Source organism: Canis lupus, chromosome 30 (assembly GCF_003254725.2).
Source record: "Canis lupus dingo isolate Sandy chromosome 30, ASM325472v2, whole genome shotgun sequence".
In the NCBI taxonomy this organism is placed as follows: domain Eukaryota; kingdom Metazoa; phylum Chordata; class Mammalia; order Carnivora; family Canidae; genus Canis; species Canis lupus.
In genome coordinates, this window is record NC_064272.1 from 9,072,708 (window position 1) to 9,096,490 (window position 23,783).

Genomic DNA, 23,783 nt, shown 5'->3' on the forward strand with positions numbered 1-23,783 from the left:
TCTGCATTATCCAGAATGGCTTGGAAGGCTAGGCTGCCCCAACAAAAAGCAATCCATCAGGCTCACCTGGATGGGGTATAGCCAAGCCTAAACTCACAAAACTTTTCAGGAAACTCAGATTGTGCCCTACAACCCCCACCCCCCAAATATGTAGGATGCCTGACTAGTTCTTAGTTACATCCTCCTCAAAACCTTGTGTAAGCACCTGCTGGAAACCAGCCTGGACCACTACCCTGGGTAACATCTTGCTTCCTGCCTCTCCCCTTCTGGTGGCCTGTCCCCACAGGCCTTAGCCAGCCTGAGCACACCCTGTATGCCCTCCCACCCTGACCTCTCCTGCTGCAGCTGGATCTCCTCCAGCAGATTGCTGTGCTCCAGAAGCAGCTGCTGGGCTGACGCCATGTCCACCACCTTCTCCTCACTATGCAGCTGAGCCCAGACACCTTCCATCCACAGCAGCAGCTGCTGGCTCTCCCGCAGGAAGCTCTGCCGTGCCTGTGCTTCAGCCTGGACCCTGGCCTGTTGGGCCACATGCTGCTGTCCCCGCTCCAGCAGTCCCTGCAGCGTCTCCACCTGTTCTTGCAGGGACTGGCTCTTGGTAGGGCTTGACTCCTTAGCTCTGGGAGATGGGGTCCACCACCTAGTCAGTGCCCTGCCCAGGCCTGCTGTCCAGGCTTGAACTCCCCCGGGGAAAATGACCCTGCCCTCCCACCTCCTCCTCGCCTGGGGACAGCAAGCCTGCATGGCTCACCCTTTCCCTGTGAGTATTTCTTCATGCCATTCCCCCACCTGCACCCCTGCCCGCCACACAGTGCATCCTGCCCATCCTCCAATTCCTGTCCTGTTCCTCATTCCACAGCCCTGGTCGGTCCTCCCTGCCTCCCAGGGCCCCATCGCTGTGCCAAACCCAGGCTGTACTTTATGGCTGCCCCTTGCAAGTAGTGGACACTCCTCTCCAGTGTTAGCATCTTCTGCTGGACCAGTTGCAAGGTGCGGTGGCTGTCTTCTGACTGCCCCAGCTTTAGGGTTTCCAGTTGGAGTAGCAGGTCTTGCAGCTGGACCTGTGTGGATCTGCACTGGTACAGAAAACCGCACACATCTGTGGTGCGTGCCAGCTGCATTTCCTTCTCTATCTTCAGGGCTTCCAGCTGCCCCCACCTGTGCAGAGGGAGCAGGGATGTCTCCATCAAAGAGACATCCCCATCCATCCTGGGGCCCTAGCCAGGGGCTCACACAATAGCTGCCACTAGGCTGGCTGTCCCCATACCCTCTTGCTCCCTGTATCTGACATGCCCAGTGTTTCCTCCTGGCATTTCGGGATGTAGGTAAGCAGGCGCGCAGGCCCAGGAGCTGCATCCAATCTGTCTCCTGTCCTGGACTCCCTCATTCTTACCTCCAGCTCAGTTCCTCCTGCTGTTGCTGGATTTTGGGGGTGTCTTCAGGATATTTCTGCTTTAACTGCTCAGCAGAGCTGCTGACTTCAGCCCAATAGCCCCTTCTCACAGACAGGGCAGTGAGGAAGTTCTGGGGAAAGGAAGACCCAGGCCTTGAGGCAGCTTCTCTTCCCATACTGCCCTCAAGACTACAAATGACCTCAGACATGCTCTGATGCATAGGTGTTTGAGCTGCATCCCTCTCAAAGGACTGAGATCTTTGTCCTTAAAGGGCTCCCTGGAGGTCCCTTTAAAAACTCAAAGCCAAGTATCCAAATTAGAAAGAAGCAAAACTGTCACTAGTGGTCAATGATAGGGTATTATACACAGAAACCCGAAAGACCCCACCAACAAATTGTTAGAACTAATAAATGAATTAAGTAAAGTTGCAGGGCACAGAATCAATTTATAAGAGCATTTTGCATTTCTATACAATAATAATGAACTATCAGAAAGAGAAATTAAGAAAACAATCTAATTTACAATTGCATTACGAAGAATAAAATAGGGCAGTCCCGGTGGCGCAGCGGTTTGGCGCTGCCTGCAGCCCAGGGTGTGATCCTGGAGACCTGGGATCGAGTCCCACATCGGGCTCCTTGCATGGAGCCTGCTTCTCCCTCTGCCTGTGTCTCTGCCTCTCTCTCTCTCTCTCTGTGCCTCTCATGAATAAATAAATAAAATCTTAAAAAAAAAAGAAGACTAAAATACCCAGGAATAAATTTAACCAAAAGAGATGGGAGACTGAACTGAAAACTCTAAGACACTGATGAAAGAAATTAGGAAAAACCCACAAACAAATGGAAAGATCTATCATGCCCATGGACTGGAAGAATTAATATTGTTAAAATGTCCAAACTACTCAAAGCAACCTACAAATTCAATATAATCCCTATCAAAACTCCAATAGCATTTTTCACAGGAATAGAACAATCCTAAAATTTATATGGAAACACAAAAGACTCTGAATAGCCAAAGCAATCTTGAGAAAGAAGAAAGTCAGAGGCATCACACTCCCTGATTTCAAACTATATAGTTTACTATATTAAACTACAGTAATTATTTATAGTAATCAAAACAGTGTGGTCTTCGCATAAAAACAGATACATAGATCAGTGGGACAGAATAGAGAGCCCAGAAATAAAGCCATGCACACAAGGTCAATTAATTTACGATAAAGGAGCCAAGAATATACCATGGGGAAAGGACAGTTTCTTCAATAGATGGTGGTGGGAAAACTGGACAGCCACATGCAAAATATGAAACTGGACCCCTACCTTACACCATATACAGTAATAAATTCAAAATGCTCAACACTAAAAGCAAATAATCAGATTGAAAAATAGGCAGAGGACCTGAATAGACATTTCTCCAAAGACGACATTCAGATGCCCAACAGACATAGGAAAAGATACTCAGCATCACTAATCTTTAGGGAAATGCAAATCAAAACTGCAACGAGAGATCATCTCACACCTGTGAGAATGGCTCTTCTCAAAAATACTAGAAGTAAGTGTTGGTGAGGATGTGGAGGAAAGGAAACCATTGTGCACTGTTAGGGATGTAAATTGGTACTATGGAAAATAATATGGAGGTTCCTCAAAAACAAAATGGAAAATAGAACTACTATATGGTCCAGCAATTCCACTTCTGGGTATTTATCCAAAGAAAATGAAAACATTCATTTGAAAAGGTATCTGCACCCCCCTCCCATTTGTACCAGCATTATTTACAATGGTCAAGATATGAAAGCAGCCTAACTGTCCACTGATGGATGGACAAAGAAAATGTGGTATATATACACACCACATACAACAGAAATAAATATTTCTTTCATATCATAAAAAAGAATGAAATCTTGCCCTTTGGGACAAGGTGGATGGACCATGAGGGCATTATGCTAAATGAAATGAGGTAGAGTGAGATAAATACTGGATGATCTTACTTGTATGGGGGATCTAAAAACACAAAATAAAACCAGATAGAGACAGAAGACACATTGGTGGTTGCCAGAGGTGGGGAATCAAGGGGTGGGTGAAACGGGTAATGAGGCTATAAAATAAGTAAGTTGGGACGCCTGGGTGGCTCAGTGGTTGAGCATCTGCCTTTGGCTCAGGGGGTGGTCCCAGGGTCCTGGGATTGAGTTCCACATCAGGATCCCTGCGAGTCGCCTGATTCTCCCTCTGCCTATGTCTCTGTCCCTGTGTCTCTCATGAATAAATAAATAAAATCTTAAAAAAATGAAACAAATAAGCTATGGGGATATAAGGTAAGCCTGGGGACTGCAATTAATAATGCCGTGTTGCAGTGTTTGAAAGTTGCTAAGAGAGTACATCTTAAAAGTTCTCATCCCAAGAAATAAATTCTGTAACTACGTGGGGTGATGGACATTAACTAGACTTACCGTGGTGTACATTTTACAACATAGACATGTGTCGAGTCATTATGTTAATAATATAATACATTGATGTTAACTAGAATTATTGTGATCATTCCACAATATATACAAATATCATTATGTTGCATATCTGAAACTAATATAACGTCACATATCAGTTATACCTCATTAAAAATGCAAGGCCAGATCCCTTGCTCTTTCTTCCCAGACAGGAAGCCAACTAACATGGACAATCAGGCACAGGAGCAAATAACAGAGAGGCAGGAGCCGGCAGGGAGGGAGGAGGATAGGAATGAGGAAGGGCAGAAGGATCAAGCAGCTAAGACCCCCACTTCGGGTCCACAGGGGCGGTACCTCATATTTGAGCTGCGCGACCTCCACGTTATCGTCGGCCTGGGGCTGCAGCATTTGGAGCAGTGCTGTCTGGTTCTCCAGCCATGACTGCAGCTCCCCACATAAGTCATAGAATCCAAACAGGGCTACTGCCTCCTCCAGATGTGCCCTGCGGTGCTGAGGAGAGGCCGGCCCAGAGGTTGGGGTGAGGGTCAGCCTCCCCATAGGGCCCTCAGGGCAGACCCATCATCCTGACTCCGTGACCAGCAGAGCTCAGAGCCAGGGCCAGAGAGGGTCCCCGCCCCACTGCTGGGCCCGGCGCCCTCCGTCAGAGGCCCAGAAGACGGAGCTCACAAGAGCTTAGCATCAGGTCGAGGGCCCTGGCAGAGTGTGCTCTTTAGATCCAGCTTGGCTGTTTGGGACAGCCTTACCTCTGTGGGACCTGGCTCTGTCTGGCCTGGTCCGCCACCCCTCCAGGCTCTCCTACCACCCACCACTCCCGGCTTCACTCCTGGGCTCCAGGCACTCTGGCCTTAACTCCTTCAGGGCCTCCTTCCTGCCTTGGTATAGGTCCTGCCTAGGGCATGGTCTTTCCCCAGAACACCCGCCCCAGTCTCCCCCGCCCTCCCTCCGGCTTTCCCTGCTCTTAGCCTCTCCTTGTTCCAGGCTCAGCCTATGTCCTCCCCTCAGAATGCCCTCCCGGACTCACAGCCTGACCTGGGCTCCCATCACGCCCACAGCCACCTAATGACTTCTCATCTTCTCTGCCCTGACGGAAGCTCCTTGAGGGCAGCGTGCATGTCCAGTAACTGCTCTGTCCCTGGGTTCATAGCTCAGGGTCTGCTCCATGAACATTTTCTAGAACAAGAGCGTTACCTTTGCCAGGACCCGCAGACCCTCATAGTCCCGCCTCAAGCAGTCCTGTGCCTGGAGTATGGTGTTAGGGTCAAAGTCAGGGTCGAGCTCAGCAGAGAGGGCCATCTTCTCTGTTCCCAGGGGGCCAGGGTGGCAGGAAACCTCACTCCAGGTCCCCGGGGTCCTCCGGCCTCTCTTTAGAGAGCTCAGGGCAGACACCACCTGTGCTGACAGAACAGAGGGCAGCGTGTCCAGAGGGGGCTCCCCTGGGCACAGAAGGCTGGGGGGGGGGGGGCTGCTGAGAGTAAAGGGGGCGGTCCAGGAGGAACGGGCGGGCAAAATGAGCAAAGCCAAACCATCCTGGCTGAGCTCCGTACGCGTGCGCGTGGCCGTGGGTAGGATGCTGCTGCGGAGGGTGGGGCGCCCCCAAGCCCCGGGGTGGGGGAGGCCACGATGCCCGGGTCGGCGCCACAGAAGCCCTCCCGCTGGCACCTTCTGTGTGGTCAGGGCAGCAGGGCTGCAGCGCTGGGACCCCGCCGCGCACCGTGAGCGACACCTGGGTGGCGGCCGCCCGCGCCTGCTCGTCCAGCCGCCGCAGCTCGGCCCCGAAGGCGTGCACCGCGCGCTCCAGCCGCCCGTGGCTCCGCAGCAGGGCCCCGGCCGCCTCCCGGGCCGGCCCGCGGGGAGCGCCCTCCAGCGCCAGGCGCCGCTCCTGCAGCCACGACGCCGCGTCCGCCGCGTCCGCCGCGTACTGCGGGGAGGGGGGCAGGCTGAGCCCCGGCCGGCCCCCCCCCGCCCGCCCCCTGCCCGGCCCCCCCCCCCGCCCCGCCCCCGGCCGGGCCCCCCCCCCCCCACCTGCTGGACCAGCGCTGCCGCCTGCAGCCGCGCCCCCCAGCTGGCCGCCCGGGCCCGGAGCCGCTGCCCCGCGCCCTGCAGCGCCTCGGCCCTCTCGCTGGGACCCGGCCGCGTGGGGAGTCCGGGGGCGCCCACGTCGCATCCCCTCCGCACGAGGTCGGCGCACACAGCCTGGTGGCGGCGGATCTCGGCTTCCAGGGCCTGGTTGGGGGGCACAGTCGCACTGGGTGCGAGGGCGGAGAGGGGCGGCGGCAAGGTGGGGACGGCAGGGCGCGGGCGGCAGGTACCTTGTGTTTCCGCAGGGCCGCTCTGAGGGTGCTGAGGTCCCTGCCCAGGGCCTCACCCTCCACCAGCCGCTCGTGCTCCCTCACCCAGGCTTCCTCCTCCTCACAGCTGTCCAGGAACTCTGCGTGCTGCAGGGTCTGCTCCAGCAGGGTCCGTCTGAGGGATGGCGAGGGGCACCAAAGACATTGGTGGCGGGGGCGGGTGTGTGTGTGTGTGTGTGTGTGCGCGTGCGCGCTCCCCACCAGGCTCAGACACCTCCCCTTAAACAGGAGTTTTCTTTTCCTGGATAACTGAATGGGGGACCCAGAAGACTCAGGGGTGAGGGTCAGTGTGGAGGGAGTTGCCAAGTCAGCAGTATTTTAACCCCGGCAGGAGGTACAGTGGGTTGCTCACAAAGTTCTGGAGAAGGTAAGAGGGTGGGGGGAGCTCTTACCGGGCCCTGACCAGAGACACCAGGCTTTGGTGGAGCTGGGCGAGTGCCTGGACTTCGGCCTGCAGCACCTCCACACTAGTGCCCGTGGAGGAGTCCAGCTCGGCCGTCTGGAGGGCAAGATGGTGCACATGGGCTCCGTGTGCCGAGACCTGGGCCTCCAGCAGGTCATGCTTCTGCAGCAGCTCCACTGTTTCTGCCAGCTGCTGCCCACAGGCTGTGGAGCTGGCCAGCACCTGGCCAGGGATGGACAGGTGATCGTTGTGGTCCCAGAGTGCCCCGTGAGTGCCAGGCAGGTGTACCCTGCTGTGTTGCCTCGGGATCTGCTGGTGCAGGGCCCACCTGGAGTTCCTTGAGCTGGTTGGAGGTGCTCTCCACCCCCTGCAGCAAGCTCAGCACAGCCTGCAGGTCTGCCATCTGCTTCTTCTGCCCTTGGAGACGCTCAAGGACTTGCTCCCAGCGCCCACTGATCTCTAATTGCCTGGAGGGCATGAGAGTAAGGGTGGTCTTTACTGGGCTGGTGGGGTGGGGGGAGTGCAGGGAGGAAGCCACCTCGGGGTCTGCAGCTGGTGGACAGGGGGTTTGGTGGTCATGGAGGATCCTGTGCCTGGTGGCTGGGAGCTTGGAGCATCCTAGCCTGGGGTGGTTGGGACATTGTGTTCTGGCTTCTTAGACACTGGCAGAGAAGCCAGAAGGAGGGTCTGTGGGGTTTAGGTCTTCAGGGGCCCCAAGCCTTCTTTCCAGTCCCCATCTCAGATGATAGATAGCAACTCTATCCTTCTAGTAGCCTGGGCTAAGATCTCAAGAACTCATTTTCTCACACCCCATCTCTGATCTGTCTGTAAATCCTCTTGGATTCAAAATATATCCAGAATCCCACCATTTCTCATGGCCTCTGTTGCTTCTCTCTGGCCTAGGTGATTACAATAGCCTCATAAGTGGTCTCTCTGCTTCTGCCCCTTCAGTCTGTTCCCAACATGGCATCTAGAATGATCATTGTAGCACGGGAGTTAGACTGTGCTACTCCTCTGCTGAAGGCCTCCTGTGATTGGTTTTCCATCTTCCTCTGAATAAATCCGGTTTTTACTGTGCCCTATAGATCATAGCATGTTATCTGCCTCTACCCTTTGCCCCTGTACTTCTTTGACCTCTAAGACTACTTGTTTTCTTTGTTTTTGACCTCTAAGACTTCTTGTTTTTCAATGCTGGCCTCCATGCTATTTTTCAAACACGCCAGACATGTGCCCACCTTGGCACACAGCATTAGCCATTTTCTCTGCCTTGGATAGTTTGTTCCCACATTTGTATGGCTGACTCCCTCACTCCTTTCTGGTCTTTGCTCAAAAGTGAACTTCCTCTGACCACCCAATCTAACTCCTTCCCCCCGTGTTGCCACTTCATAATCCTCTATGCTTTATTACTATTTTTTTTCTATCACTATCTCAGGTACCATATGCATATTTTGTTTTCCTTAGTAGTGTGTAAGCTCTGTGAGCAGAAGGATTATTGTTTGCCCTCTTCACTACTAAATCTCCAGCACCTCAAACAGGCTTGGGACATAAATGTTTGTTTAGTGAAAGAATTAATAAGAGCTATCTAGACAGGGCAGTGCCTTACCCAAAGGGGTCAATTATGGATGCTGGAACTTCACGCATTGGTGGGAGGTACAGCTTTTAAAGGGAGCCTCGAACCTATAGATCATACCTCTATGGCTGGGAATGGGCACATGTAAAGATAGGGGTATGACAGGAAGGCCTTAGCCTATCTTGAGGATGGTTTCCGTGCTTGGGCTCACCTGCAGGCCACATCTGCCCAGTCATGGTGCTGCTCCTGCTGGAGGATGTCTGAGATCTCAGCCAGGGCCTGGAAGCGGGCCTCTTGGGGCGGGATGCTGGCCTCTAGCATTCCCAGCCTCTGGGCAGCTGCCTCCACTGCAGCCAGGCTGGCTGGCGGGGCTGCGGCCGCGGCCTGGTCCAGCATGTGCTCTGTGTCTGTCAGGAAGCTTTCCCTGAGGGCTGCCTTGCGCTGGAAGTGCCGGACCAGGGTTTCCAACCGCTCTAGCTGCAGGAGCCTCTGCAGCAGGGCCTGGCTCCGTGAGGCCTCTGCGTGCTCCAGGCCTGCCCAGCGCTGGGACAGCTCTGCAGGGCCCAGGCCCTCCTTAGGCAGGAAGGGCTTGCGGTTCTGTGCCCGGAGCGCGGTCTGCAGCCGGAAGAGCAGGGCCTCTGTGGCCCCTCGCTGCTGCAGCCGCGGGGGCTTCTCCTGGGTGCGGAAGAAGGCAAAGGCCACCAGCAGCTGGCGCGTGGCAGGCAAGGAGTCTGGGAAATCCCGCGCCTCCAGCCACACCTGCTTCTCTGCAATCCAGCCCAGCAGGTCGGCCACCAGCTGCTCGTACTGGGTCTGCAGCTCCTCGGTCTCCTGCAGCTGAAGCAGGATCTGGAGGAGGCAAGAGAAGGGTGCAGGGCAGGACCTCGGAGCAGGCCCTGGAGTGGAGCACGGCCCTGCCGACTGCTGAGTGACTGCCAGGATTGGGGGGGGGGGGGTTGTGGGTTGTGGGGGGAGGGTGGTAGCTTCCTCCCTCCCGCCCTGAAGTTGCACTAAAGTGGGGGTTCTTCCAGCCCCCGGAGAAGCGTGTCTGCCTGCATTGCACGTTAGACCCCGGAGTGGGGGAACACCCATCCTGCCTTCCTCCATTTTCTTTTACCCCATTAGGCCTCACCTCTGGGTGAGGTCTATACTGTCCTTTTTGTGAGCCACCTTTCCCTTCCCTAAGGCCCCCGCGTCCCTAAAGCAGCTCAAGCCCTTGGCCTTGATCATCTACCCCCTCCCCAACTGAGACACCAACCCTGAGCACAGCCTTCCCAGGCCTCCGCATCTGCCACTGTGCCCAGAGGGTAAGGGAGCCCCTGAAACATGGACTGAGCAGCAGAGCTGCTTGTGCACTGATGTTAGAGTCTGACTCTCTGAGCTTTTCAATCCCATTAGGAGCTTAACAACCTAAGGGGGGGAGGGGTGGGGACAGGAGGGGATGATGCTCACCTGGCTTTCCCTGTGTGCCAGGCCCTGTGCTGGGCATTGGGCTCAACACTCATGGCAGCCTTCTATTACCCCAGGCACTATCGGCTCCATATGACAGAGGAAGCACAGTGAAGTTAGGGGACACGGGCAAGGCCACACAGCTAGAAAGTGGCAGAGGCAGGCTTCAAAGCCAGATGTGTCTGCCTCCAGAGACCGTGCTCACCGTACCTCTCTGTGGTGCCACCTTCCCTTGGTCACCAACCTTAGCAAGTCTCCTCTGGACAGTCTGCTCCTGGTGTAGGCGGGAGAAGTGGTGGTAGTAGAGGGAGACATAGGTCATGATGGAACGCTCATCAGGCTGGAGGGCCGCCACGTCCTCGGGGTCCAGCAGCTGAGCAATGCCCAGTTCCTGCTCAGCCACGTGGAAAGCCAGGTCAAGGTTGTGCAGTGGGCGCTTGGGATGCAGGGAGCAGTAGTCAAGCAGGTCTGGCCTGGACAGAAGGTAAGCAGAGCTCTTCGCCAGAGTAATTTACTGCTTGGGTCTAAGGGACTTGTTAAAAAGGCAAACCAGGGGCACCTGGGTGGCTCAGTGGTTGAGCATCTGTCTTTGGCTCAGGGCATCCCGGGATTGAGTTCCACATCGGGCTCCCTGCAGGGGGCCTGCTTCTCCCTCTGCCTGTCTCTGCCTCTCTCTGTGTGTCTCTCATGAATAAATAAATAAAATCTTAAAAAAAAAAAAAAGGCAAACCAGGCCCTATTGGCCATTCACATCTTACCCACACATTAGTTTCCCCTGGCGGTAGTCTGAGCCCCTAATGAAGGAATGGGGCTCTGATGGAGAAGGGGGGTTAATTTCCCCTCAGGGACCAGGCTTATGGGGGAAAAGCTCCAAAAGGGTAGGTACTTGGCAGGGAGAGGACTGAGAATAGAGTCAGGGAAACAGAAAGTGGAGAAAGGCTGGGGTCCAGGGCCGATTCCATGGGATTTCCTAGTGAAGGGGGAGGGCCTCGGCTCTCAGCCTTCTCCACTTCTGTGCCCAGGGTGCAGGGGCCAGGGGGATGTGGGAGATGGGCAGGTTGAGGACCCCAGCCTATTCTCCCTGGTCAGCGGTGGGGGCCTCTGAGAGGGAGGCTGAGGCCGGCCCCAGACCTGGTCGGGGCTGAGAGGGTGCTGGGGCTGTGCTCCCTGGTGCACACCTGTGTGCATGGATGAGGGCACTGAAAGCGAGCCCGTCACTCCAGCTGCGGGAGAAGTCGGTGATGTTGACGTTGGCATAGCCGGCCGTCTTCCGCTGGCACCAGACCAGCAGAGCTTCCTTGGCAGATAGCAGGGCTGCGCTGGCCCCAAACTCCTCCTGGTAGGGCAGGACAGTACGTCACCATGCAGGCACAGCTGTGAAGGCAGCAGAACCCGCAGGCAGGCCGTGGGAGAGGGGGGCTGGGCCGGGTTGTGATCCCTCTCCCCCACCTGGAGGCAGGTGCAGCTTGCTCTCTCTTCAGAGCACCTGCTTTTACTCGATTTCATTTGTAGTGGGTGGGGACTGGGGCTGAGAGAGATGGTCCTTCCAGAGAAGTGGGGCACCTGAAAGCTGCTACGTCTGAGCAGCTGGCTTTGAGTCACAGTTGATGACCTCAGGAGCAGGAGCTCCCGTTTCTCCAGCCCTTCTGATGGGCTGGGCATTGTGCTATCAATGGGCTTCAGGGAGTTGAGGCTGGGATTTGTTAGAGTGGCTCCTGGGCCCCGTGGGCTGTCTGCCAGCCAGGCACAGGGCCCGTGCACGCTTGCGGCCCTAGGAGGTGGCACTGTTACTGTTTACATTCTAGGGATGATGCAAGGAGGTACAGAGGAGCAATTAGGTTGCTCAGTGTCCCTCCACCAATAGGGCAGGGACTTCCCTGACCAGGACCGACTGACGCCCACCTCCAGTTGGTGAGCCCACCTGTCTACCACCCTAATGGCTCACAGAGCTGCTGAGGGCAGAGCCTGTGCTGCCTCTTCAGGCTGGGCAAGGGCAAGGACATCTTCATTTGGTTGCAACCCCCTCCACCCTCCATGTTTCTCTTACTGAGAATTTCCTTTATTCTGTTACTCTTTGTTCCACCTGCCTCCACTCTGCCCTGCTTTCTCTCCTCCCCCTCAGTGCTCCTTTCCCACCCCCTTCCTCCCTGCTACTCCCCCTCCTCCAGTCTCCATTTCTGGTTCCTGTCCTTCCCTCAGTGGTACTCTCCTTCCACCCACTCCCTCCCTCACCTTCCCAACCCAAAGTCTCCTCTCCTTCTTCCTCCCCAACTCTGTGCTTCCTCTTATTTGCTCCACCCTTCCACCAATTCCTGCTTATAAACCCAAAATGTCAGAATAGGGCAGGTTGCGTCTCCTCCCTTGTCTTTTGGGCCTGGGGGCAGCAGAGCAGGGGGAGCGTTGGGGCCCAGAGCACATGCACTCAGCAGCAGGGCGAGGCTGGCAGACATGAACCAGAAGAGGGTCTGGGGCGTGAGCATGGGAGTGGGGGCATCTGTTTTGCAGGGAGCAGAGCCTGAGCCAGTCAAGGAGCAGGGTGACTGGTCAGGGGATGACACACCTACTGCTCCCAAGAGAAAGCAGATGTGTCAACTGGGACTGGCTTAGGGGACCAAGGAAGGAAGTGTAGCTGCATGGAAGGACTTGAGGCCAGTTAGAAATTCATCCATCAGGGACACCTGGGTGGCTCAGCAGTTGGGCGCCTGCCTACGGCTCAGGTCGTGATCCCAGAATCCGGGATCGAGTCCTATATCAGGCTCCCTGTGGGGAGCCTGCTTCTCCCTCTGCCTGTATCTCTGCCTCTCTTTCTGTGTGTGTTTCTTATGAATAAATAATTAAATTAAAAAAATGAGATTCATCCATCACTTCATCCACTGCATAGATGCTAGGCTTTGGGGACACATCTGGGCAAAGCCCCTGTCTTGGGGCTCACACTCATACGATGGATTTCTAGGGTCTTCCTGGGTTTGGCCCAGATCCATGGCCAGGGCTGGGCTGGGCAATTGGGAGCTGGGACATACCCTGTCCAGGGAGATGTGGGAAATCTGGAAACGCAGAATGATGACCCAGATGAGTCCCAGGATGAGTGTCTGGTCTCCATCCACGATGTTTTCTGGCCCAATGAAGGGTATCGGCACCTGTGGGCACAGTGGGCTGGACTCAATTGTGAAGCCCGTGTGCCAGAGAAGACTCAGAGTAACCAAAAATCCAGGGGGTCTGCTGCCAGATGGGAGGGTCTTGGAATCCATCCTGCTCCAAGGTCCCCAGCGGAGAAGAAGGCAGGGCACAATGCCAAGCAGGTGAAGCCTTTCTAAGTGGTTGCAGCTTCAGACTCAGGTCCTCCCGGGCAAAACCCCAGCCTGGTGGGCGGGGCTGGACTGCTGGGGTGGGGAGCTCCCTGTATGCGGACTATAGATAAACATGGGCCAAGATCAGTGGCTTGGCCCTGGGGGTTGGAAATGAGGGGTCATAACAGTCCATGTATGAGCTCAATGGATAACAGCAACTGTTTGCCTCCATCTCACAGGGCATCTTGGAATGTCCAGGGAGTGCCTGGGTCCTTGGCTCCCACTTCACTCTCAGCCCTCTTCATCAGTGTTCCATCTCCTGTTAAACAGGAAGATTCCCAAGCTCCACCCAATCAGACTCTCCTGGGCCAGGGCCTGGGACTTTGCATTTGGACGAAGTCCTCAGGCGGTTTTCCTGGCCCTAAAGTTGAAAACCTGCTGCTCTAGATCTTGCCCACATGGACAGGGAGGAGGAGTGAATGAGAGGAGAAAGGAACGGAATAAACATCAAAGCCTCACAGAAGCCCTTTCACCCTGGGCTCCATCTTCCTCTCTTGGATCACAGGGCTCCAAGGCCTGTGGGATTCTAAGAGTTCCTTGGGATTCTTTGTGTAGGTCTTGGGGTCTTTGTACTGGCCGTCCCTGCTGTCTGAAAATATTGCCCTCAGTAGCCACATGGCTACATCCCTCTCTTCTATGTCTTTACTCAAATAATCACTTTTTCAATAGTATTTTCATTAGCCACCTTATTTAAAATCCAAGCCCAAGGACTGTTCCTCCCGCTCAGACACACCTGCCTGACCCCCTCACCCTGCTTGGGTGGGGATCTCGGTTTTGTTCCCTGATGTCTCCTTAGTCGGGTGTCTGGCATATAATGGGTAGTGGATAAGTACATACTGAATGGAGAAAGAAGGGGGAAGACTCTCCATAAGACCTGGAGGGAAGCTGGCTTCTGCCAACCACCTGCCTGGTGGATGGGGCTACACCTCTGGGTACTGTCCCTGGGTACCCTTTGTTGTATCTGCCTGAAGTCTGAAGGATCTACTCCGTGCTCAGCCTTCCTCTCCTGGCACATCAGAGCCCTTTGGCATTCTCCCCAGCTTGTAGTTGGAGCAGCCGGTCAGTGGGGTGTTGGAGGCTGCTCAGACTGGCTTGCGAAGGCTGATCTTCCCACTTTGTGTTTAGTGATATCTCACTGGTAGCTTGGAATCAGCCGCGGTGGAGGTATCGATGCTGCAGAAATTAGCAAATGCTACAAACGAGGGGTTTTATTCCCTCTGCTCTCAGAGCTGGTTGTTAAACATTTAGCAGCACACTCTGATCTGGGTTCAAATCAACTGTCTTCCCTGAAACTGCAGGTGCCTTGCTTTGCTGAGTGTGGTCCCCAGAGCCTGGCATGGAGTATCCAGCACATGACAAAGTCTCCAGAAGTGAGTGCATTCCACACTCTGCTACTCCTTAACCCTGTGTGGGGGCAACAGTATGTATAGTAGAGACGAGACAAGGCTGTCACTATCATAGACTATGTATCAGTGACATGCTGTGTATCAAAGCTCGAGGGGAGCTGCAAAGCCTCTGACAAGGGCCACAGGGCTCCTGCTCTTTCCAAGTACCTGGAGGACAGGTGGCTGGCTCACAGGCTCTTGTACCTGGGACTAAAAAGGGCCTGGCATTCTGTGGCTGTCAGCTTTCTACTCCTCCCTGTGCTCAGGGACCACAGTACCACCATCCCTAGCTTTGGCTTCTAAGCTCCCCAGCCCCTCTCAAGCATGCCAGGGTCCCGGGGGCTGTGACTTCCAACCCAGGATGTAAGTGACAGGCACACACAGGTTCAGCCCAGCCAATTCCACCCAGCTCAGTGATTTGCAGCCTCCAGGAACAGCCACCTCATGGCTTCAGGACCTGAGGCCAGGTGCCCTGTGGGCTTCTCAAATACTGGCTGTCAGTAAAATGACCCCTGCCTACCTGCTCTGACACTGGCCATTAGGTCCTTACAGGTCCCTGGGGTTTTTGCCTCTTTTAATGACTATTTCTTTGGCCAATCTCTTTCAGGAGACTGTGGCTCCCCTCTCCAGCCCCTCCCTGCTAACTGAAGCAGCCTCTCCAAGGCAGACCTGCCTCTTTTCCCTCCACCGTGTGGCTCAGTATCCAGGGCTCTTCTCCTGTGTCCTACCCTCAGCCTGCCTCCCACAACCCTGCATCCAGACTCTGCTGGCCCACTGACCATGTGTCTTGCCTGATAAATTATTTCCTTATTTAGGAAAGGAGAAAGTTAAAAGGAAATCAGGGTGCCTTGAGGCTCAGTCAACTGCCTGCCTTCGGCTCAGGTCATGGTCCCAGGGTCCTGGGATCAAGCCCCCATTGGGGCTCCCTGCTCTGCGGGGAGTCTGCTTCTCCATCTACTACCTCCCCCTGTTCGTGCATGCACTCTCCCTCTATGTCAAATAAACAAAATCTTAAAAAAAAAAAAAGAGTACACTGAATCTTACAGCTTAGAATCCTGCAAATCTCTCATTGCAGGCAACTGCGCATTTCATATGAAGGCTGTCCCCCCCGCTGCAACCACTTTGGTGCCCTCTAAGCTGGGAGTGCTGTTCAAGGAAAGGCTGTACTTTCTGGACCTCTGTCCCCAGCTGCTATTCCTGGAGTCAGGCTCCCGATCCTCTGCTCTGCCCTGGCCAGCCCAGAAGGATGACCTAGCACTCCAGCCGATCCTGGCTGCCTGCCCCCGGCCCAGAAGCGGTCTCCCCGGTGCCCACCTTGCCCCTAAGGAAAGCCAGAGCTCGGCTGCTGTTCTCCAGGAAGTGTGCCCGCATGTGGCCCCGGCTGGGGGGTGGCAGGGCCTCCCCCGAGATGAGCTCCAGCAGCCGAAGTAGGTGGGTACCATCAGCCAGCTCTCTGTACAGGTTCCGGATCTTGATGCCCACCTAGGCGACGTAGGGTAAAGGCACAGGGTCAGCGCCCCCCCACCCCCCACACGTCTGGTGGATCCCAGGACCCGGGAGGTACAGCCCAGAGCAGCTTCCTCAGGGAAGCACAGCCTCAGCTGTGCTGGAGGGTCAATAGAAGTGGCTTCAGCTGGGCTCTGGGGTCTGCACGAAGTTGCAGCTAGGTGACCTCACAGCTGGCCCTGAATCTGCTGGCCGGGGAGTGAGGGGGACAGTAGAGGTGGGCTGCGGGGCGCCGCCGGCACACTCACCCGGCCATGCCAGAAGATGTTGTTGATCCAGTTGGTGAAAGTCTTCTCCTGCATCCGTGTGTGCTGCGCCTGCAGCTTGCGAACGAGGCTCATCTCGTAGGCAGAGTCCATGGTGGGACGGGCCTGGGAGAGCTGCCCCGGGGCTCTGCGGCTGGCCTCCTGCTTCAGGTGCCCTGTAGCCCCAAGGAGCTGCTGGGGAGTGTGCGGCTGACCAGCCATCGGGCCTGCAGCCCTTTAGGGACGAGGGGCCTCCAGATGCTTCCCTGAGCTGGAGATGTTGAGGGGTGTGGAGGCTGGGGCAGGGGCGTGAGCGGTCCTCATATTTGGTGGGGGGTTTGCGGCTCGGGGCCTAGCCAGGTAAGGTTCTGGTGCTCCCGCTGGTGCCCTCAGAGCCCTTTGCCCCACCCCACACCAGGACTGGCCCCTGCTCCTTGGGATGAAAGGATGGGCAGAAGGAAAACAGGAAACTGCTCACCTTGGCGATGTCTGTACCTGGAAAGAGACCCTAGTGGACAGATGGGAGCGGCAGATAGCAGGGGCTGTGCTGGGAGGGAGAGAACCACAGGAGAGGCCAAGGCCCTCCTCTTGAGCTGGAGGGGCGGGGGTGACCGCACACAGCCGGACATTGTCCTCCCACCTGCCAGAAGGCTTGGCCCAGACTGGGAGGGGGTGGCTCTGGAATGTGCCAGCCTGTGGCTCCAGGATCTCCTCCTCATCTTCCCCCCTCCCATGCTCCCAGCATCAGATGGGGGTCCTGGCTGTCAAGACACAGAGGCCTGTGGGATGCGTCTCAGGTTGGCTCTGGGTGGGGGTGCCACGAGGGTGCTGCAGTCCAGGTAAAAGGCACCTACATGGCAGAGCCTCTGGACAGAAGCTTCTGTACCCCCTTCCCAGTCTGGGACTGCTCTTCTATACCCCTGCAGCACCTAGGGCGGGGGTGGGGTGGGGGATGGGAGGCAGCATGCCCTCTCATCCTGCCCAGGGGCATGCCGCATAGACGGAGGGGAGTCCTTGGGCCCTGCGCTCGGCCTTCCAGGCCCTGACCTGGCCCAGGTGCACCCACAGTGGGTGCTCCCTCATGCTCGGGGGCCACTTTCTGAAGAGGGGTCTCCCTGGGAAGGGGTAACTTGGGGCTGCAAAGGTGGTGGAAATGAAATGAGAGTCCCCTCCAAAGCTGGAGACGTGGTGTTCGCTTTTGGGGGGTTCACGGTGAGGACCCCAGCACCTGTGCTTCCAGAGAGCTGTCTGGGTCTTGGGGCTCAGGGCAGGGGCTGTGGAGGGAGCCTGCAGGCAACTCGCTCTCCCTCCCTGAGCAATCTGGAACTGCATGCTGGAGACAGTTCTAACTCCGGTGGCTTCACAAAATGTTCTGGCTAAACTCTGTACTGCACGTTCACCCGGCAGCCACGGAGACTCTTGAGAGGAGATGCAGCGCTCCTCAGGCAGGTGTCCTTGGTAGCCAAGGCTGGTGAGAGGAGGGGAGGCCGCAGGTTGCCCTCCAGAGCTGGGCAGGACAAAGCACTCCAGAACTCCACGCCCGAGGCTGGGAATGAGGGGCATGGTGCTCTTGGGGTAGTGTAGCTCCCCTGCATCTGAGAGGAGCATCCTCCCCTTGCCCTCTCCCTGTTAGGTCCCTCCTGCCCCTGGCTGGATTCCTAATGTTGGAGTGAGCTCAGGCTTCTTCCTCGCTCATAACCCCAGATCCAGTCAGTCCTCAGTGGCGGCTGCTACCTGCTCCCCAAAATTCCATGGTCTACCCTCCCACCTGGTCTACTTGCACTGCTCCTGCACGGCCCCATCACGGTTCCCTGACTCCACGTCTTGCCCGCACATCAGCCTATGCACAGCCCACCAGTTACCTCCCAGAGCACAACTCTGCTCATGCCTATGAAGACTCCTCATTGCCTGAACAGGACCAGAACCTTCCTTTTTTTTTTTTTTTTTTTTTTTTAAATTTATTTATTCATGAGACACAGAGAGAGAGAGAGAGAGAGAGAGAGAGAGGCAGAGACACAGGCAGAGGGAGAAGCAGGCTCCCTGCAGGGATCCCGACGTGGGACCAATCCCGGTTCTCCAAGATCAGGACCTCGGGCTGAAGGCGGCGCTAAACTGCTGAGCCACCTGGGCTGCCCAACCAGAGGTTACCTGCCCACATTTGGGCTTCAGCTGTTCTTTCAGCTTAGAATGTCTTCTCTGTTCCTCATCGTCCACATTTTCCTATCCTATCAGCCCCAGTTAAAATCTTGCTCCTTCTAGCAGGTTCCTTGCCCCTTGCTCCCAGCTTATTTCTCCTCCTATTAATACCCTTGGCCTGGGGCATCTTTTATGATGAATTGCATGATGCTTTGCACACAAACCTCAACAGAGATTATTGTATTAGGTTGCTGAGTGGGGCTGGGGAACTGCTTTTCTTCCTCCTTAGCTCAGATGTAGCTAAAGCCATTGCACATGTGGCAAAGGAACTGGTTCTTTTGCTGCGGCTGATTGCAGCCCCTGCTGAAATGAAAATCCCTTGCTAGTCAATACAGTTTGGGATTATTTATGTGGCAAGTAACTAAAATCTCGAGTCAAACAAACATAAACAATATAAAAGGAATGTTTTGACCCAGAGGACTGAAATGTCTGGCAGGAAGAGGACTTTAGGTGAAGTTTGATCCAGCAGTTCAAATGATGCCACCACAGGCCTGGACTCTGTCCTCAATGCTTCCTTCACCTTCATGCCCCAGAAGGTGGTTGCTTTAGCCTAACCTCAGTCTTCAGCCCCCAGTAGCTCTGGGCACTCCTCTCAATGCCATTCATGTTGTAGCAATAGTTTCACTTCTTTAGAGAGGGAGGACGTCTCTCTCAAGAGTTAGAAGAGAAGTCCAAGGGGCTTGACTCTCACAGGCTTGAATTAAACCACATGTCCATTCCTAAACCAATTTTGTGACCTGGGGAATGAAATAACTCTAAGTGGTTCAAGCCAGTCAGGAGAAGTGTCCATCTCACCCTAACCTCATGGCTCAGATGGAGGGTGGGGAAGTAGGGAGCATTCTGCAAAGGAAATTCTGGGTCTGGATCACCACAAGGGTAGATGGGGGACAGTGGGGAAAACCCAGATGTCTGCTGTGGTGGGGGTGGGGGTGTGTGTGTGACAGGAGGCAGGGGCAATGCCAGCCAGGTAGGGGGCTCCAACCTTAGCACCACTTCACTATCAGGCACGGGGACTTGCCTCTGAGCTGAAGAGCACCAGGCAGCAGGCACCTATGTCCTTTGAGCACGCTCAGTGATGCCCTTCCCAGCCTCCGAAGGGCCCCCTCTTCTATCCTGGTTTCCAGTCATCCTCAGCTGGGGACTGCTTCCAGACCTGGCCTCTGCCCCCAGCAGGAGCTGCTTGCCAGCTAAAAGCCCCACTTTGGGAGTCTCCCAGCCTAGAGGATCTGCAGAGTTGGGGGTCACCGTGCGTGCGGGATGGTCACCGCACAAGGGGCACGCCCTCCCCACTAACCCCTCGGCCTCATTTCAGCAGGGAGCCAACAGATCCCTGCTTTACTCCTTGAGACAACTGGGTCACTGGAAAACCAGAGCCAACGGAGGAAAGGTAGTGAATATTTTCAGAAGTTTATTGATCAATAGATTGTGTCTTTTTTTGACACTTCTAAACAAGATTACAAAAAAATAGAAGCATTGTGTATTAACTGCATTGGCGAATTGACATGTAACTTGATACACTCTTAAATTAGGCCCATGTTTACCTGAATAAACTCAGTGGTTACCTGTCCTAAGAATGTTAATCCTCTGCTACATTCCACAGAGGAAATAAATCGCTTTCCTTATCTTCAGGGCAATTTCCCCAGGGCATCGGTCTGGGCATAACGAAGAAGTGCGATGGTGCAGAGTGGAGAGGCGCCGGGGCGGTGAACCCCATGCCGGGCGGGGGACGCGGTGTGGTGTGGTGGGCAGGCGGCGACTGGGGAGACCAGCAGAAAACGGGGAAGGGCTGTGGTCGGGGGCAGTGGGGCCAGGGCTCTTCGGAGGCTTCCCTTGGGCTGGTCATCAGGGTAGGGGTCGAGGGGAGGGCAGGAGGCATTGGCGTCTCCGCACGTGCTCTCCGACCCACCTGGACACCCAGTCCTGTGATACGGAATTCAACTCCTCAAAGGCCCACCATCCTGAGGGAGGAAGCACGGCTCCAGATCTAAAGATGCTCTAGCTGCAGGACAAACATCTCGAGGAGAACCCAGTCCAGCCCTGGACAGGCGAAAGTGGGCTAAATGAACGGCCCTCCCCATTGCAGGGTGACCCCCAGGCCATTCGTGGGTGCAGTGAGGGCTGGATGCCTGCATGTCGCCACGGAGCTGGATGGCTTCCATAGGGCTTGCAGCAACACTTCTTGCCAGGTAGGGTCAGCAGGGCCTCATGAGCAGGCTTACGGCTTGGAACTGACTTTGGGAAGAGGCCAAAATTGTTTTTCCTCCTAAACTCAAGGCTGCGGAGGTTTGTTACATGTATCACATGCTGGATGGAAAATAGATTCAGGATTTTTAGATTTTCTTTTGTGGAATTGTGGAGAGCATGGAGAGTTAGTTTCACAGTCCTAGAGCTGACCTACCTCCACCCTCCTGCCCACCTGTAAACACGCGCGGGATGGGGTGCTTTGAAAGTTGGGGCAGCGTGGGAGGACCATGTGGTCGGGCAATATGAACAGAATTCTAAAGGGCTCTGCTGTCCCCCAGCCCCGTGGCACAGGGAGGTGGGATAATGAGTGTTGTGGACACAGACTCAAGGAGCTTTGTGTGGATCCTGGGAAGATATGGGTCCTCATCCTTGGCAGCGGTCCCTAATCTTTTCTAGTGCTTTTCTTTCCAATCCACTTTTCAAAATGAAGGACTTCATGTTGTAAGAAAAGACGTTAAGAAAAATGGGCATGTGATTTCTCTCTTTTTTTTTTTCTTTCTTAGCAGCTGCCAGATGTTCTCCTACCTGACGGCATGGGGGTAGTGATCACAATGCCATGAGAAGCTTCCTTCCATGTGGAAGGCAGAAACCTCAGTCTGCTGGCCCTCTAATAAAAGTTTTCCTGTAGATCTCTGCATAGACAAAGCTTGGCCATATCTGCATATTTACACATTGACAAGTGTCAAGAATACATACTCATGTGGTGTGTGTGTGTGTGTGTGTGTATATCTTTATATATGATGATTGAGAAGAATTAAAGGAGCAGGATAATTCTGAATGGAAAATCAGCTTACCCTGGGATCTCTAAACCTTTGGAGCAATGAATTCTCTTTTCTTCTGTTTTGCCCTTTAGTGGACCCCCTGGTGGGTACACACTTGGGCAGTCCTCAGGCATTCACCAAACCATCTGTTTATATGACAGCACTGACATAAACCTTTCTTTGTTGTGTTTGTAACTAATTTAAAATTAATTTAATTTAAAAGTGCTCATTAAGATTAAAAACCTGTATTACAAATTTACTTCTCTTAAAATGACATTATTTAGGAAGTAAACCAGGGAGTGTGAGGGCTGGCATCTGGACAAAAGCTTCCTCCCAAATATAAATTTTCTCAAGTCTGCATTTCTGACCCGGATGTCACTCACAGGTGATATCAGAGGGAAAAAAAAGTGGTTTTTGGAAGGCTCAGGGTGCACTGTTCTGATTTGATTCACTTTGGTGCCATGTGGCCATTGTCATGTTGTGCTTCTCTTTTGTATTGCATAAATAATAATGAAATGAATCCCTAAGCTGCAGCGCACAGAGGAGGGGCAGTGACAATGAGTATTAACCAACTCCACTTGACTGGGCATTTGAGCCAGTGAACTGGAGAGGTTTATACCAAGACTCAGAAAGAGAACACTCAGGAATCAATGGGCAGGTATCTACCAAAATCCTGCCATGTTCTTTTTATTTTTTCATCAGTGACTTTTATTCAAGCATCTCTGTCCTGCACTAAATCCTGCCTTGTGAAGAAAAGGTTTCATATGAAAGAGTCCATCCTGTTTCTGTATAAAGGCTTTTCCTATAAGAAAGAAAAGCTGGACATAATAAAAATGCCTTTTTTTAAAAAATAAAAATAGTGTTTAAAGCTAGAAAGTGACCTTTTCTCCCTGACAGCTTGGGGTGGGCTTGCCTCTCCTTCTCGTGTCCCTAGGCTCAGCACACTGCAGCTACCAAGGGATGGCTTTGCTGAATTTAAATCCTGCCATTGACCAAGAAGCCTTGGGGACATGTCACCACACTGACGACTGTGGAGAACCACCTCTCTCCTTTACTGTAGGTTGAATATGATAAATAGACTTTACTACACATTATTGGGTAGGCCAGTGAGAAAAGCTGACCTTCAAGACTTCAGCATGACTTGAATACTAGAAATTTTGCCAGGGGCCAATAAAGATTCTGACTTCCAAATTCCTAACCAAATACCACTTTGCTGGGAGGGGTCAGGGTGGGGGGAGCTCTGGGTGGGTTAGTCAGGGGGCTGCTGGGTGTCACAGATGCTCTCTGCTGGCCTGGCTGTCTGTTCTGTTTGAGCCTTGCAGGAGGGATGGGTGCATACAAAGGCACAGTGAGCCCTCCTTTCAAACCTAGGGGAAGCAGTCTTCTCTTTGGTAGACGGTCTGGAGAGATCAGAAACCTTCTGTGCTCTATTGTTTTCCACTCTCATTACAGCAGGAAACAAAATAAATAAGATTAACTTTGCTCCCTCCTCGTACCCTCTAAGGGACAGACAGGAGCCAAGGCAGGTGCGTGATGATGTGTGGTCCAGTGCAGCACAGGCTCGCCTGCTCCGGAAGAGCCCCCAGCTTACCCCCTCTGGTTGTGGGATTCTACGCAGCCCGCCTCCGTCTACCAGGCTTCCAAGTACTCTTTGGTCAATTCCTCTTTTTTCTCAACCCTTTAATCTCCTTATCCACCCCTTCCTCCCAATATTAATAGAAACTCAGGGAATTCTGGAGGTGAAGGAACCTCAGCTAGTGTCCAGTGTCTGCCCTCCTCATTCCACAGGTGGGGAAACTGAGGCCATGGCCAGGGTCAGTGAGTCAGCGGCAGCACGGGCCTCAGGCCCAGGGACCCCGATCCCTACTGCCTGCTGCCTGCCCCAAGAGTAGCCCACCCTTCAGTCGGCCTTCGGGAAGGACTTCCTGTGGGACGGGGGCACGAGGTGTGGGGGCAGGCTGTTGGGCAGCTCGTAGCCATCAAGCTTGATCTTGATGAGGTGCTTGGCCAGCGCGAACTCCTCCTCGTCCAGCATGCCGTCACAGTCACAGTCGGCCAGCTTCCAGATCTTACCCAGGACGCTGTTGGGCAGCTTGGATGTCACCATCTCCTTCTTGGCATTGACACCTGATATCTTGCCATTGACGGGCGACAGGGTGTAGAAGAGCTCATCGTAGACGGGCTTGTCTTTGGCCACGACCCACTCCTCCTCGTCGGCACCCTCCTTGGCGCCCTCCCCGTAGCCCTGGTTGAAGGGGCCCTCGGTGGTGCCGTCGAAGGCGCCACCCTGCACGAGCTGCGTCGGCGTGCTCATCTCCTCCTGGCTGATGAGGTTCATCAGGGATGAGATCTTACTGCTCAGCATGTTGTCTACCGCCTCGATCAGCTTGGGCTTCAGCGAGTGGAATTTGGTGAAGTCATAGTTCTCCAGCTGTTCCTGCAAAAGGAGAAACCACACACTTGGTCACGTGCGCTCGCTT

The 23,783-nt window shown here is 54.5% G+C and overlaps 2 protein-coding genes across 2 annotated transcripts in view; both read right to left on the minus strand.

The window, feature by feature from the left end:
• The window catches only part of SPTBN5 (spectrin beta, non-erythrocytic 5), a 47,953-nt gene extending 31,629 nt beyond the window's left edge, over positions 1-16,324 (minus strand). The window contains exons 1-16 of the mRNA XM_035708751.2: positions 16,106-16,324; positions 15,666-15,833; positions 12,640-12,756; positions 10,798-10,955; positions 9,864-10,092; positions 8,382-9,019; positions 6,929-7,067; positions 6,590-6,822; positions 6,159-6,312; positions 5,872-6,072; positions 5,561-5,767; positions 5,038-5,238; positions 4,183-4,338; positions 1,394-1,524; positions 919-1,158; positions 332-619 (exon numbers count right to left, since the gene is read on the minus strand). Of these exons, the coding sequence (XP_035564644.1) occupies positions 332-619; positions 919-1,158; positions 1,394-1,524; positions 4,183-4,338; positions 5,038-5,238; positions 5,561-5,767; positions 5,872-6,072; positions 6,159-6,312; positions 6,590-6,822; positions 6,929-7,067; positions 8,382-9,019; positions 9,864-10,092; positions 10,798-10,955; positions 12,640-12,756; positions 15,666-15,833; positions 16,106-16,324 (3,479 nt within the window). The remainder of the gene's footprint in view (positions 1-331; positions 620-918; positions 1,159-1,393; positions 1,525-4,182; positions 4,339-5,037; positions 5,239-5,560; positions 5,768-5,871; positions 6,073-6,158; positions 6,313-6,589; positions 6,823-6,928; positions 7,068-8,381; positions 9,020-9,863; positions 10,093-10,797; positions 10,956-12,639; positions 12,757-15,665; positions 15,834-16,105) is intronic.
• A 3,365-nt stretch (positions 16,325-19,689) lies between these two features.
• EHD4 (EH domain containing 4) overlaps positions 19,690-23,783 on the minus strand; it is an 81,290-nt gene continuing 77,196 nt past the window's right edge. The window contains exon 6 of the mRNA XM_025473100.3: positions 19,690-23,740. Coding sequence (XP_025328885.1) covers positions 23,204-23,740 — 537 coding nt within the window. The 3' untranslated portion in view covers positions 19,690-23,203. The remainder of the gene's footprint in view (positions 23,741-23,783) is intronic.